Raw genomic sequence first — 14,342 nt, 5'->3', positions numbered from 1 at the left:
AATAAGAAGTGGGGACTATCAGGAATGGAACACAGAGGGGGAAATGTTATTGGAAATTTTTAAATAGCTGCAAGAATCAAAAGTTTAATAAGGCAGTCAGGTGCAATGGTACATGCCTATAATTCCAGCTACCCAGGAGGCTGAGGCAGAAGGATTACCTGAGCCTGGGAGTTCGATTTCAGCCTGGGCCGCATAGCAAGATCATTTCTCTAAGAAAAGATTTGTTTAATTTAAAAACAAATAAATTGAATAGGGCTGGATGAGAAGGTTTAAGAAATCTCCCAGAACATTGATCAAAAAGACAAAACTATAGAAAATATAAATTAAAAGGAGAAACAATGTCAAACCAAAGGTTTAACTTGACTATTAGGGATTCCAGAAAGACAGAACAATAGAAAAGATAAGAGAAAATTGATTAAAGAAATAAGAAAATAAAAAAATTCAGAGCAGTAGAAAAATGGGAATCATTGGGTTGAAATGTACAAGTGCTGAGCAGTATGAGTAATTTTAAAAAGGTCATACCTAGATATATATCCTCATGGAATTTGAGAATACCAAGTAGAACAAAAAAAGATCCTTAAAGATTCTAAAGAGAAAAAAAAAGTAAAACCTACAAGAATTGAGGGTTAGTGAAACCTCAAATTTCTCATCAATGATCCTGAACACTAAAAATAATGATGAATGAATTATTTTAAGATCTAGAGGACATTGTTTTCAACTTGGAATTTTGCACCCAGAGAAACTATAGAGGAAAATAAAGGTATCATCAGATATGCAAGAATTCAGGAAGGTTACTTTCCATGGACCCTCTCAGAAAAAGCAACTTAAGGATGTACTCAAGCAAAGCAAGGAAGAAAACCAAGAAAGTGAAAGTCTTGGAATCCAGAAAATGGTGGATCAAACCCAGAAATGCACTGAAGGGAAGTCTCTGAATGCTAGCTCTGTAGCAAGTCTAAAAAGGATCCAGTTCACAATGGAGCATTCTGTCACTGAAGATGGATATCTCTGATAGAGCATGTGACTGAATTTGAATTATATGAAGGCACATTCCAATGAAGGCACATTATTGAAAACAAGAAAAAAATAAATGCAATTGATAACTTCCAACAAAAACAAAAAGTTATACCACACAGGTATGATACATATATGAACAAACTGAGATATAGTATGGTTTTAATCAGTGTGGAGTACAAGTAAAGAGAATCTATATGACCGTGATGGTAGGAGCAGTCTCCTTAAGTGGATCTGGAGTTATGACATTGGACATATACAGAAGGAAGTGCAATCTTGGTACATTATTTGGTTTCGCAGTGAACAGAAATCACAAGATGCAAATGCCCTTTTACTAGTTACCAACTTTTAAATTAGCATAGGACAGGTGTGCACTACCATGCCCAGCTAATTTTTTTATTTTTTGTAGAAGCTAGGTCTTGCTATATTGCCCATGCTTGTCTCAAACTCCTGGACTCAAGCAGTCCTTCCGCCTCAGCCTCTCAAAGTGCTGGGATTGCAGTCATGAGCCACCATGCCCAGCTAATTTTTAAATTCTTCTGTAGAGATGACGTCTTGCTATATTGCCCAGGATGGTCTTGAACTCCTGGACTCAAGTAATCTTGCCTCGGCCTCCCACAGTGCTAGAATTGGTGTTGTGAGCTACTATGCCAGGCACACTCACAGAATTTTTTAAACATTTTTTCAACTTATGTAATATGTGTAACAGGGTGATTTATAAAACAGTAAAGCATAAAAAAATGGAATCTTTCTGATCAAGCAACTAGGATCTAGATACAACAGTGATTTAATATCTACCATCTCAGGATGGATGAAATTTCCTGTACTATAAGAAAGTGTCAACATTTTAAAATAAAACTGTTAATTGTTAAAAAAATAAAATAAAACTAAATTAACGAAGACCAGAGCACAGAAAGCTTAATTATAGTTATAAAACCAACTATACACAAACCCGTTTATCCACATTGACAATAAGAAAATAAAGCTAAAGCTGATAGATATTAGAGCAGGGAGGAAGTAGGGACAGGTGGGGGCTCCAGTAACCATCTTCGTTGTTGGATTTACTGTTTTTGCCAAGGGAGAATATCCACAGTTGATTAAATTAAAATAGAGGGATTCACAGATGTGAAAAAAGTGAGGCTCCAAAGAAATGAGGGAGATTATCATGTGCGAAGCCCTTATCTTTCAGAACAACCAGTCAAAAGATGTTGTCTAAAATCTGCAAGTCAAGACCCAAAGGTATAAACGTGTTATTCAGAATTCTGGAGGTAATCACCAGACTCGCTAAACGCAGAAATGGTTAGAAATGGTTGGACTTAGGGTGAACAGTGAATTAAAGTGGCAGTATTTCACTTTGTCAAGTGAGTTGTGTGGTTTTTATTGTTGGTTTTGGCCTGAATCCCTTTTTTGGAGTTTTTACGTGGAAGGCAAGAACGGGCTTCTTGGTTCTGGCATTTTGGGGGTTGAGAGGAGCCCCACAATTGGCCGTCAGAATACACTTGGCACAGGGGAGGTTGGATGGGGCTTCATGAAGCATCCCTGAGCTGCATGTTTTATAACTTAAAGACAGTGTTTTTCAAGACTTCTTTTGCTCCAAGGGAATTAATTTCTGCAGACGTTAAGTCAGATACAAGCGAGTCCATTTGTCTCCATTCTCTTCCTCTCTCTCATCACAGCGTGTGTTCGTGTGGGACTTGGATGAGACAATAATTATTTTTCACTCCTTACTCACGGGGACTTTTGCATCCAGATACGGGAAGGTAAGAATCCGTTTTGTCTCTCTTTTTCTTTTTTTCAGCATGGCTGTCTGTCCTGCCTGCTCGTCCTGGGAATTGTGGGGGCAGTTTATGAGGCGGCGTCTCCAACAAAGCTGCCCGTTTGGGCCAGCCCAGGTTTAAAAATTCCTACGGAATTTTCCTTGGACATGTGAAAATTTAATTAGCTTCCCCGCTATTGTCTCCCATGCCTGTGCTTCCAACATTGGAAGTAATCAACATTTACTTGATAGGATTTAAGCTCGTTCTCTTCAGCTGTGTCTTTCCTAACAGAGCAGGATGTAGCCAAAACCAGTAATTCTGGAAAACGAGGTAAAGTCCTTTTCTTCTTCTCTGTTGTTTAGCCTGGTGTCTCCGGCAGATGAATTTAATTTTCCTTCCTTTTTTATTTTTTGAGACAAGGAAGGGGACATTGTCAGCTCCGGCGTGCATCTTAGCAACAGTTTTGCAAATGTGTCATCGACAAATTATGTCCAGCAACCATGTAGCTAGAATTCTGGGCAAATGCTTTCAGCTGATTGGTGGTGACTGCAAAAGAGGTTGAAACCACTCTAATAATGCCAGAATGGACCCAACTGCGGAAACCCAGCCCTTGCCAATTCTTTGCATTCCTCCCACGAGCTACAGAACAGACCACCAGTGGATACCCCAGGCATCTGCCACGAGGGACACATGGGGGCGGAGGGGCAGTGCTTAGGAGGACAACCTCGTTGCCATCTCCTCAGAGGTGCGTGACCCATGGCAGCGGCTTCCACACCTAGGTAGGAAGCTCGCCCACGCCTGGAAACTATTTCTGTTTCTGTTTAGAGACCAGGAATATGATTTGACATCACCTCATGGCTTTTCCAGCTGCTTGTGCTTTTTATGGGGATTGTAACAAGCTGAATGTGTAATTAGCAAGATAGATTTATTGTCTGCCATTATGCTGTAAAGAATATAAAAATGGTGTTGGTGGTGCAGAAATCTCTTGCCATGTGGGAAGGCCGCTGATACATCTAGCAGTGCCTGTGGGAAACCCAGCGCCGTCTCGGATTGTGCTGAGCTTCGGTGAAGGATGGCGGTGAAGGATGGGCAAGAACTCGGCCCATCCCCAAGGGGTTATGGTAGTGAGTTGCCCACTAAGTCAGGGGCCGTGCTTTTCCTAACGGCTCTGGTAAAGTCACCTGCCCTGGACATGTTTCCTTACTCGTCTATGTGACGTTCCATAGCTCCCTGCAACAACTCACTTCTTCAGGATTGTGTAGGGCCTTGTGATCTTGGGGGCGATTTCTGTGTCTGGGTCTCACCATGGAATTGTGGGCTCCCTCAAGACAGGGACAAAGCCCTGTGTTCCCTGGCCTGCGTGTCATCCCTCTTTGCCAGCCGCCTTTCTCCAGCCCCACAGTCAGATCCCAGCCCCCTTGGCCTCCAGTTCAGCTTCCTGTGTGGCCTCCTAGCTTCCACTTCTGCCCCTTCCAACCTCAACAGAGGAGTCATCCTAAAACACCAGCTTGGTCACATCACTCCCCTGCCGAGAAGCTGTCAGTGACATCCCCACTGACAAGCCTCACCCCACCCTCACCTTCCAGGGTCGCCATGATCTGACTCCCACCCCATTCGACAGCCTCCTTCCCTGTATGTTCCCTGAGTTGCTTTCTGGCCTTGAACCTGTCACACTCTCTCCCTTCTCTGCCACCTTCTCCCAGAAGAAGATCCCGAAACAAGGAGTGAGCATGAGTAGTTTATCTGGAGGATGATTCTAGGAAACACTGGGTACAGAGGGGGAAGTTGAGGCAGGGAAGGAAGCAAATGCAGGTTGTGTGAATAGTTACTGCTGGCCAGGCACAGTGGCTCACACCTGTAATCCCAGCACTTTGGGAGGATCGCTTGAGCCCAGGAGTTCAAGATCAGCGTGGACAACATGGCAAGATCTCATTTGCACAAAAAATAAAAAAATTACCTGGGCATGGTGGTGCGCACCTGTAATCCCAGCTATTCAGGAGGCTGAAGTGGAAGGATGAACCCAAGTGATCGAGGCTGTAGTGAGCCATGATTGTGCCACTGCACTCCATCCTGGGTGACAGAGTGAGACCCCAATTCAAAAATAAAATAAAATAAAAATAGTTACTGCTGTGCATGGCTAGGACTCAGTCCCACCCAGGACCTCTGAGAGGCTGTGGAGGGCACACCTCAGAGCTGACCTACCCAAGGAGCTGACCTACCCAAGGAGGATATTTACCAACAAATTCCTTTCCATCAAGGGTTGAAGGATTATTCTTGGTGGTATATCCCGGCACTTCTGATCTGCCCTCTAGAAAGCCCCAGGAGCTGGTAATCCCAATGTTTTAGGATGTTTGAGGTGGGAGGATCAATTGGGGTCAGGAGTTTGAAGCTGCAGTGAGCTAAGATCTCGCCACTGCACTCCAGCCTGGGCATCAGAGCCAGACTCTGTCTCTAAAAGTAGAAAGCTTAACCACAGAAGGCATATCAGAGAGTGATGACAGCTGAGGGGACATGCAGGCGGGACACACTGGAAGCCTTGGTTGTAATTCAGAATGTTCTTCCACTGAGTTAACTCCTGCTTACCTTCCATCTCTCATTTTAAATTTAGCTTCCTAAATTTCCTCACTCCTCCCACCTAGGTTGCATCTCTCCTCATTACTGTATTTTTCACTTAGATGACAATTACATACCTACTGTCTGTCTCCCTTCTCGACTCTAAGCATCATCCAGGTGGAGACTGTGAACATCACCTACCCAACCAAGCACAGGGCAGAATGGCTTTGTAAATATTTGTTGAATGAATGATTCAGGACAGTCCTCTAGAGTGTTCCACTGCACGAGGACAGGGACTTTTTGTTTTGTTCTGTTGTTGCTGAATCCCCAGTGCACGGAACAGCATCTCGCATTTGGTAGGTGTCAAGTAAATATTTGTTAAATGAAGGAAAGAAAACAGTATCAAAACAGAAAGCCCTAACTGGTGGCCACTGGCCAAATTCAGCCTGCAGATATTTTGTTTGGCCCCCAGAGTGTTTGGGAAAATGTGAATTTGTGGCCAATATTTTGAAAATCAGGAGATTGCACAGACCAAAACAATCTCGATGTCCAGTTCTTCCTGAACAGCGAGGAACCCGGCAGCCCTGCGCTCCCATGTGGCGGCAATCAACAGATGCCGAGTGGCACTGCCTGCTCAGGGCGGACACATCCTGTGGCCTGTCCAGCCCCTACTGGGCCCATTTAACCCAGTCCCATTGAGGGGACCCTCCAGCCCACCTGAATGTCCACATCTGTCCTAGAGCTGCAGAACCATAGAAAGTCGGAGCTGGAGGGACTTGAGGGATCATCATGTCCAATCAGTCTCCATCATACATAAAGAGAAACTGAGGCTCAGGGTGAGTGAGAGCATCCAAGAGAGAATGAGAGCTGGACTCAGACTAACCTGTCTTCCTGCATCATCCCTGGACATTCAGGGAAAGCAGGTAAAAAGCTCCTGGGACCCCCAGGTCCCCTGTGCCGTCTTCATTACTCTTCTAGAATGTTCTCTTCCCTCCTCCAGCTCTAAGGTGAGGAATGAGTCTTTTTATTTGGTAAATGCAATGACCCTAAGAGAACCCAAAAATAACTGACTTAAACAAGATACATGCTTATTTTGTTCCTATAACAGTCAGGATGTAAGTGGTCCAAGCTGAGGAGACCACACACGGCACCAGAGACAGAAGCCCCTTCAGCCCCCTGTCCACAGACCCAGTGAGATCCTCTATGGCAGGATAAAGACTAGCTCACCCCATGTCTGCATTCTAGCCAGTAAGAAAGGGGGATTCACCCCCTCCCTTTTCATTTTATTTTTTGTCCCTCTCCTTTTTTGCTTTTAATTTTTTTTAAGAGATAAGGTCTTGCTCAGTCTCTGTCCAGCCTGGAGTGCTGTGGTGTAATTACAATTCCCTGCCACTTGGAAATCCTGGGTTCAAGTGATCCACCCGTTTCAACTTTCCTAGTAGCTGGGACTACTGGCACATACCACTATGCCCAGCTAGAGATGGGAATCTCACTGTGTTGCCCAGGCTGGTCTCTAACTGTTAGCCTCAAGTGATCCCTCTGCTATGACCTTCTGGAGTGCTGGGATTCCAGGTGTAAGCCGCCACTCTCTTTCTTTAAAGACCAGACTCCAAAGTCCCATGTATCACTTCTGCTCACATTCCATTGGCTAGAACTTGGTCAAATGAACTATATCTAGCTGCAAGGGAGTCTGTGAAGTATAGTCTTTATTTTAAGCAGTCACGTGCCCAATTAAAATTTAGAGATTCTATGACTCTCAGAGGGAGAAAGAGAAAAATGGAGATTGGAAGACAACTACCTATTTCTAGACCAAAGTGTCATATGGTAAAAGAAAGAGCAGTGAAATAGAAAAACGATGAGGAAAAACAAAATTTGTTCTGTTTGAGAGGCCGAGGAGACAACTAGATTTGCGGGTCTGAGCTCCAGAGAGAGGTCTGGGCTACAGCTCTAGATTTGGAAGACAGAGAAGCAGCAAGACACCAGAGGAGCAGAAGTGTGCATCCCATTTTGCAGACAGAATAACTGAGGCCCAGGGCAGTTGTGTCATTGGTGGGACATTCATAACAACCAAAACTCATAGTCTTAGCTTCTGGCTCACAGATCTTTGTCTCTATACTTCCGCAGCAGCTGCAACCATGTGAAACTCATTCTTAATAGTTGATATCAAGCAAGACTCAGTTTGAAGCACAGAGTATATAAGCTACAAAGAAAATCTAGGGGTATCACAAAAAAGTTGAAAAACCCAGGGACACTGGGATTCAGGTCTGGCTGGATCCAGAAGCTTAAGCAATGTTTTCAGGTCATTCTGCATCCCTCAGTCAACTTTCTTTATGTGGTGACTCCCTCCCAGCGATCCCAACTAAAAATTGGAACCTTCTACTTCCCGACTTCCAACACACTCCCAGGCTCGAATCTCATTGGCCCAAACTGGGTCACATGCCTGTCTGTACACCAACCTCTGTAACTCTGATGGGCCAGCCTAGATCAAAAACCCACTCCAGGCATGCTGAGAGGCAGGGAGCAGGTCAGCTCCATCCCAGCCAAAGGGACTGAGTGGAAGAGGGATGCTCCCCTAAAGGAAACCAAAGTGATCTTTCCAGAAGAGTGTAAGGACCATGGGTGTCCGTGAATAACTCTGAAGACCAAGAGCCCCTGAACATCTGTGCCAAGGACCGGCAGCTCTTTGCCTGTGGCCGTGGTGTGGAGCACTGTGCAGGAGGCAGAAATCGCATCAATTCCAGAACTCGCCAGAGGGGTGACTTGCTGTTTATTTAGGAAAATAAGACCAACGGAGCTAGAATGACTTCGGAATGGGTCACGACAGGGTGTTTCCACGTTAAAGCAGAAACTGGGCTCTCTTCCTGTTCCCAATCAAGGGATGTGCTGCTCGATGCTGTCAGCCCTCCACTTCCTTGCCATCTCTTCCTCCCCGGTGCTGGGAGGCTGAAAGAACATGCTTTGGTAGCTGCATCTCCCAGCATCTTGCAGATCCATTGGAAATTCCCTGGAGAGCAGGGGCAGCCAGGGACGGCCGCCTCTCCTCACCCCGCCTTCCCTTCCCCGCCTCCCCCGCAGTCTCTGAACTCTGTGTTTCTAGCCAGGATTAGGGGAATGCGAGGTGGAACCTTGGCCTGTGGCCAGGAAGGGATTCAAACAGGGATTACTCAGCATTCCTCCCGCACTCGGAGTGAGTCGGCCCTGAACCTCCCTGCGTGCCTTGCCTCCTGGGCAGCTCACCACCAGTTCGAACTCCACTCCAGGACCAGTTGCTGTTGCTTTTAATAACAGCTTTATTGAGATGCAATCCGCATGTCATACGTTTACCCTCTCGATGTGAACAACTCAGGGATTTGGGGGGGCATATTCAGCGCTGTGCAATCATCACCACTAATTTTAGAACATTTTCAGCACCCCAAAGAGAAACCCCACACCCATTACCAGTCACACCCCATTTCCCCTCCCCTGGCCCCTGGCCCCCACTAATCACTTTCTTTCTCTATAGATTTGCCTCTCCTGGATGTTTCCTGTAAATGAAATCACACACTATGGGACCCATCCATGTTGTAACATGTGTCAGTCCCTCATTCTTTCTTATGGCCACATAATTTTTCACTGTACGGATACACTACATCTTGTCTGTCCTTCTGTCAGTGACGGATAGTTGGGGTCTGGACTATTAGGAATAATGCTGCTATGAACATTTGCATACAACTTTTTGCATGTCCGTATGCTTTTTAATTCTCTGAGGTATATACGATGGGGGGACCCAGAAAGCCCTGGAATTTAGTTATTTAAAAGTGTGTGTTTATCCTTCCATGTTTAAACTTCAGTCACCTTCAAAGTCCTCTCTGTTTGATGCAATACACCCATCGAAATGCTTTTTCCACTGCTCAAAACAGGTTTGGGACTTGTCAATTTTGGTGCCTTTTAGGGCGACTGCCATTTTTTGTTTCACTTCTTCCACATCAGCCAAACGTTTCCCTTTGGGGACTTTTTTAAATCTGGGGAAACAACAAAAAGTTATTCAGGGTGAGATCAGGTGAGCAGAGAGGGTGGGGCACAGGGGCCCATGCCATTTTTCATCAAAAACTGCTGAACACTCGGCATGGTGTGGGCAGGTGCACTCGTAAATCACCCATCATGAAATGGACAAACGTGTTGAAAGAATCTCCAAAAAAAAATTCACTGAAGCCAAACGCAGCCTCTCACGACAATGCTAGCTGGTACACTGATGCCAATGGGTTCCTAGAATTCTTACCTAGCAGGAGAAGTCTATACTACCAGGGGCCCACCCTCCAGAAGATAATCCCTTTTGGGGGAGTCCTCCTTCATATCTAGGAGTGGAATTGCTGGGTCAAAGGTAACTCTAGGTTTAACATTTTAAGGAGCAGTGAGATTATTTTCCAAAGTGATTGCACCATTTTCTATGCCTGTCAGCAATGTTAAATGGTTCCTATCTCTCCACGTCCTCATCAACACATGTTATTGTCTGTCTTTCTGGATATGGTCCTCCCAATAGGTGTGAAGTACGATCTTTGTGTGGTTTTGGTTGGCATCTCCCTAATAACTATTATGTTGACTAATAACTAATGATGTTTTCATGTGCTTACTGGCCATTTGGATATCTTCTTTGGAAAAATATTTATTCAAGCCCTTTGCTCATTTTTTAACTGGTTTATCATTTGTCTTTTTATTGTTGAGTTGGAAGAGTTTTTATATATTCTGGATACCGTCTGTCATCAGATATGTGGTTTGCAAATATTTTCTCTCATTCTGTGTGTTTTCTTTCCATTTTCTTGGTAGTATCCTTTGAAGAAGCAAGTTTTTAATTTTGATGAAGTCCAATTTATCTACATTTTCACTGGTTATTTGTGCTCTTGGTGCCATATCTAAGACACCATTGCCTAATCCAGGTCACAAAGAATTATTCCTATGCTTTTTTCTAAGAATTTTATCATTTTAGCTCTTGTGTTTACTCCTGTGGTCCATTTTGAGTTAAATTCATGTGTGGTGTGAGGTAGGGATCCAACCTCATTCTTTTAAAAAAAAAAAAGCAGGATTTATTGAGAGAACTGAAAAGCTTCAACAGTGTTAGTGGCCTGAAGGGGTTACCCCCAACCTCATTCTTTTACCTGTGAATATCCAGTTGACCCAGCACCATTTTTTGAAAAGACTTTTCTTTCCTCATTGAATTATCTCAGCATTATGTCAAAAACCAGTTGACTGACCAGGCGTGGTAACTCACACCTGTAGTCCCAGTACTTTGGGAGGATGAGGCAATAGGATGGATTGAAGCCCAGGAGTTCGACAACAACCTGGGCAACACAGCAAGACTCTATCTCTTAAAAAAAAAAAATTAGCCTAGCGTGATGATGCACCTGTAATCCCAGCTACTCAGGAAGCTGTTATGGTAGGATCACGTGAACCCAGGAGTTCAAGCCTGCAGTGAGCTAGGATTGTGCCACTGCACTCTAACCTGGTTAGCAAAGCAAGATCCTGTCTCTAAAATAATAATAATAATGATAATAATAATAATAATGGATGCTAAGTATGTTTATTTCTGGACTCTTAATTCCATCCCGTGGAACCCAAAAAAACTCAGAATTTAGTTATAAAAAATTGTTTGTATTCTTACAGGCTTAAATTCCACTCACCTTCAAAGTCCTCTCTGTGTGATGCAATACACCTATTGAGATGCTTTTTCCACTGCTCAAAACAGTTTTTGAACTGTTTTTGCTACCTTTTGCAACCTTTTAGTGCTTCTGCCATTTTGTTGTTGTTGTCGTTACTGTTTCACCTCTTCCATATTGGCAAAAATTTCTCTTTTTTTTTTTTTGAGTTGGAGTCTCATTCTGTCACCCAGGCTGGAGGGCAATGGCATACTCCCGGCCACCACAGTCTCGGCCTGCTGGGCTCCTGTGATCCTTCCACCTCAGCCTTCCAAGTAGCTGGAACTACAGGCGCGCTACTACTCCCAGCTAATTTTTGATTTATTGTAGAGATGTGGTCTCGCCAAGTTGCCCGGAAGGGTCTTGAACCCACAGGCTCAGGCAATCCTCTCGCCTCGGCATTCCAAAGTGCTGGGATTACAGGCTGAGCCACCGAGCCTGGCCAAAAATTTCTCTTTGAAGACTTTTTTCTTCTAGGGAAACAAAAAAAAAAGTCATTCAGGGTGAGATCACATGAATAGGGAGGGTGGGGCATGGAGGTAATGCCACTTTTGGTCAAAACCTGCACACTCAGCGCAATGTGGGCAGGTGTGTTATCATGATGGAAGAACCAGTCACCTGTTTGCCACAACTCAGGACATTTCTTCCACAATGCAGCCTCTCCCAACAAAGCTAACCGGAGCACCTATGTTGAAGGGTTCCTAGAACATTCACCTAGCAGGGGAAGCCTGTACCACAGGGGCCCGCTTTCCAAAAGATAATTCTAGGGTTTTTTGGGTCCCCTACCCCCGTATGTCTGTTCTTATGCCAGTGCCGCACTGTTTTGATCATGGTAGCTTTGTAGTCAGTTCTGAAACTGGACAGTACGAATCCTTCAACTTTGTTCTTATGACCAGTCTTGACCTTCATAATTAGCAGTCACTGCCAGTTTTATCTCTGTGGTTTCCACACAGCCTTTCCATGTGCTCTTCTCTCTGCCAGGAGATGCTATCTCCCAGTTTCCCACATGGCTGTTTCTTACTTTACTCAGGAACCTGCCCAAATGTTCCCTCCTCAACAAACTTCATCACCTCCTGATGTGCTAAATATTTTTTACTGACTGCTACCCACCCCCAGCACACACAGACTTGAATGTGAACTCACAGAAACAAGGACCAGGGTTGGGATTAGGCACCTCAAGGCACAAAATGTAAGGGGGTACCAAAAACTGGGTAATCAAATAAATCGTGATTTCGTGTAGAACGTTAAAAATAAAAATTAATGCCAAAAAATCAATAATGAAAGAAAATCAGGGTGTAAATGAGACAAGTGACTGTGTGTCTTACAACCCGGCATTACTGTGTGATGGACAGTTTCCCATCAGCCCCTGGTCCCTGGCACAGGCGGCCATACCCACTCCCCTCCACTCCACTCCCCACCCCTGCAGGGCAGATTTATAAACCTTGGCAATGACTGGAACAGACCAGTCAACAAGGGGCTTTCTATATAGTCGTGGGCTTTTTTATTGTAAGACTTTTATTAACTTTTTCCACTTGAATCAAAATATAGAAAAGTGCTTTGCTAAGAGTACATAGGGGCCACATTTTTCCTCGTGCCTCAGGCCTGTGGTTCAACTGGGCACTGGAAAGTGGCACAGTGGTCCTGCTGCCAGCTGCAGCCCCCAGGTCTAGCACAGTGCCTTGTGCATAGTAGGAGCTCAGTAATGTTTGTTGATTGCATGAACGTTACCAAGTGTTCACCTTTTAAGTGTTTAAAACAGGGAGATATCTCAACCCACACAGCATGCATGACATAGAATTTTATTTTATTTTACTTTTTTTTTTTTTTTTTGAGTTGGAGTCTCACTCTGTCACCGAAACTGAAGTGCAGTGGCCGCTCCCGGCCACTGCAGCCTCGACCTGCTGGGCACCGGCGATCCTTCCACCTCAGTCTTCCAAGTAGCCAGAATTACAGGCACGCGCTACCACACCCAGCTGATTTTTTTATTTATTGTAGAGATGAGGTCTCGCTGCCCAGGCAGGTCTCGAACCTGCGGGCTCAGGCAATCCACTCACCTCAGCCTCCCAAAGGCGCGGGATTACAGGCTGAGCCACCGAGCCCAGCTTATTTTACTTTTTATTTTATTTTGAGTTAGAGTGCTCACAGCCATTGCAGCCTTGACCTGCTGGGTTTAGGCAATCCTTCCGCCTCAGCCTTCCAAGTAGCTGGAACTACAGACACACGCCCCCACACCCGGCTAGGTTTTTTGTGTGTGTGATTTATTGTAGAGACGAGGTCTCACCAAGTTGCCCAGGCTGGTCTCGAACCCCCGGGCTCAGGCAGTCCTCTCACCTCGGCCTCCAAAGTGCTAGGATTACAGGCTGAGTCGTTGCGCCCGGCCAGAATTTTATTTTTCTGTAAGGCAATGTAATTTCCAGTTCATTCTGCTGGGTTCCTCTTCCTTCTTCCTGAGATTATGTCAGGTTTTCACGAGTTCCCGTAGCACCAAGAGATTGGATGAGAGCCCAGGGACCTTGGGTCGTAGTCTGCTTACGACACTGCTGAGATGTGTCTGGTCTGTCCCCAGGGGTGCATCAGTCTGTGGCATCTGGACTCTCAGCGAGACTGGCTGTGGTCATATCCTCCTGACCCCTTGACCTAAACCGCACAGGCAGCAGGGCGGGGAGGGTTCTGAAACCCCCTTCTCCTCAGTGGAGTTCAGCTGGTGGGAATCAGGCCAAGAAATGAGCACCACCCACCACCCCGAGGCTGGAAAGGTCAAAACTGTGACCTCACGAATCAGAAGTTAACCCAGGGACAAACAGGGCGTGACAACTCTCATCTTGCCCATGGCCTTGCTACAGCCATCAGATTCTTCATGGAACAAACTGGGACAGAAGGAGGTGCTGGAAAAAGGAAGCCATCTTCAATTGTCACAGCGATCAGGGCACAGCATAGCCACCAGGATGCCGTCAGTTGTCTCCATAGACATATGCATTTCCTCTGCTTATTCAATAAATAATTAAGTGATCCCAGTAGCAGAGACTATTCTAGACACTGGGGACAAAGTAGATTAAAATATCCACCCTGATGGAGTTGATGTCCTTGGGGAGATAGACAAGATAAATAAGAAATACAGAGAGGCTGGGCGCAGGGGCTCAGGCCTGTAATCCCAGCACTTTGGGAGGCCGAAGTGAGAGGATTGCCTGAACCCGTGGTTTCAAGACCATCCCGGGCAACTTGTGGAGACCTCTTCTCTACAACAAATCAAAAAATTAGCCAGGCATGGTAGCCCGTGCCTGTAGTTCCGGCCACTCGGAAGGCTGAAGCGGAAGGATCGCCGGAGCCCAGCAGGCCGAGGCTGCGGTGGCCG

General features: G+C 45.3%; 1 protein-coding gene across 3 annotated transcripts in view; it reads left to right on the top strand.

Moving 5' to 3' along the window:
- EYA2 (EYA transcriptional coactivator and phosphatase 2) overlaps positions 1-14,342 on the top strand; it is a 192,252-nt gene that overhangs the window by 105,932 nt on the left and 71,978 nt on the right. For all 3 annotated transcript variants that reach the window (XM_008061187.1, XM_021713992.1, XM_008061188.1), the window contains one exon: positions 2,688-2,771. In XM_008061187.1, the coding sequence (XP_008059378.1) occupies positions 2,688-2,771 (84 nt within the window). The remainder of the gene's footprint in view (positions 1-2,687; positions 2,772-14,342) is intronic.

The sequence above is a fragment of the Carlito syrichta genome, unplaced genomic scaffold (assembly GCF_000164805.1).
Source record: "Carlito syrichta isolate Samal-C Ts95f unplaced genomic scaffold, Tarsius_syrichta-2.0.1 Scaffold305137, whole genome shotgun sequence".
Taxonomy (NCBI): Eukaryota; Metazoa; Chordata; class Mammalia; order Primates; family Tarsiidae; genus Carlito; species Carlito syrichta.
The sequence above is the reverse complement of the archived record's forward strand: the minus strand, read 5'-3'. Positions and strand labels throughout refer to the sequence as shown.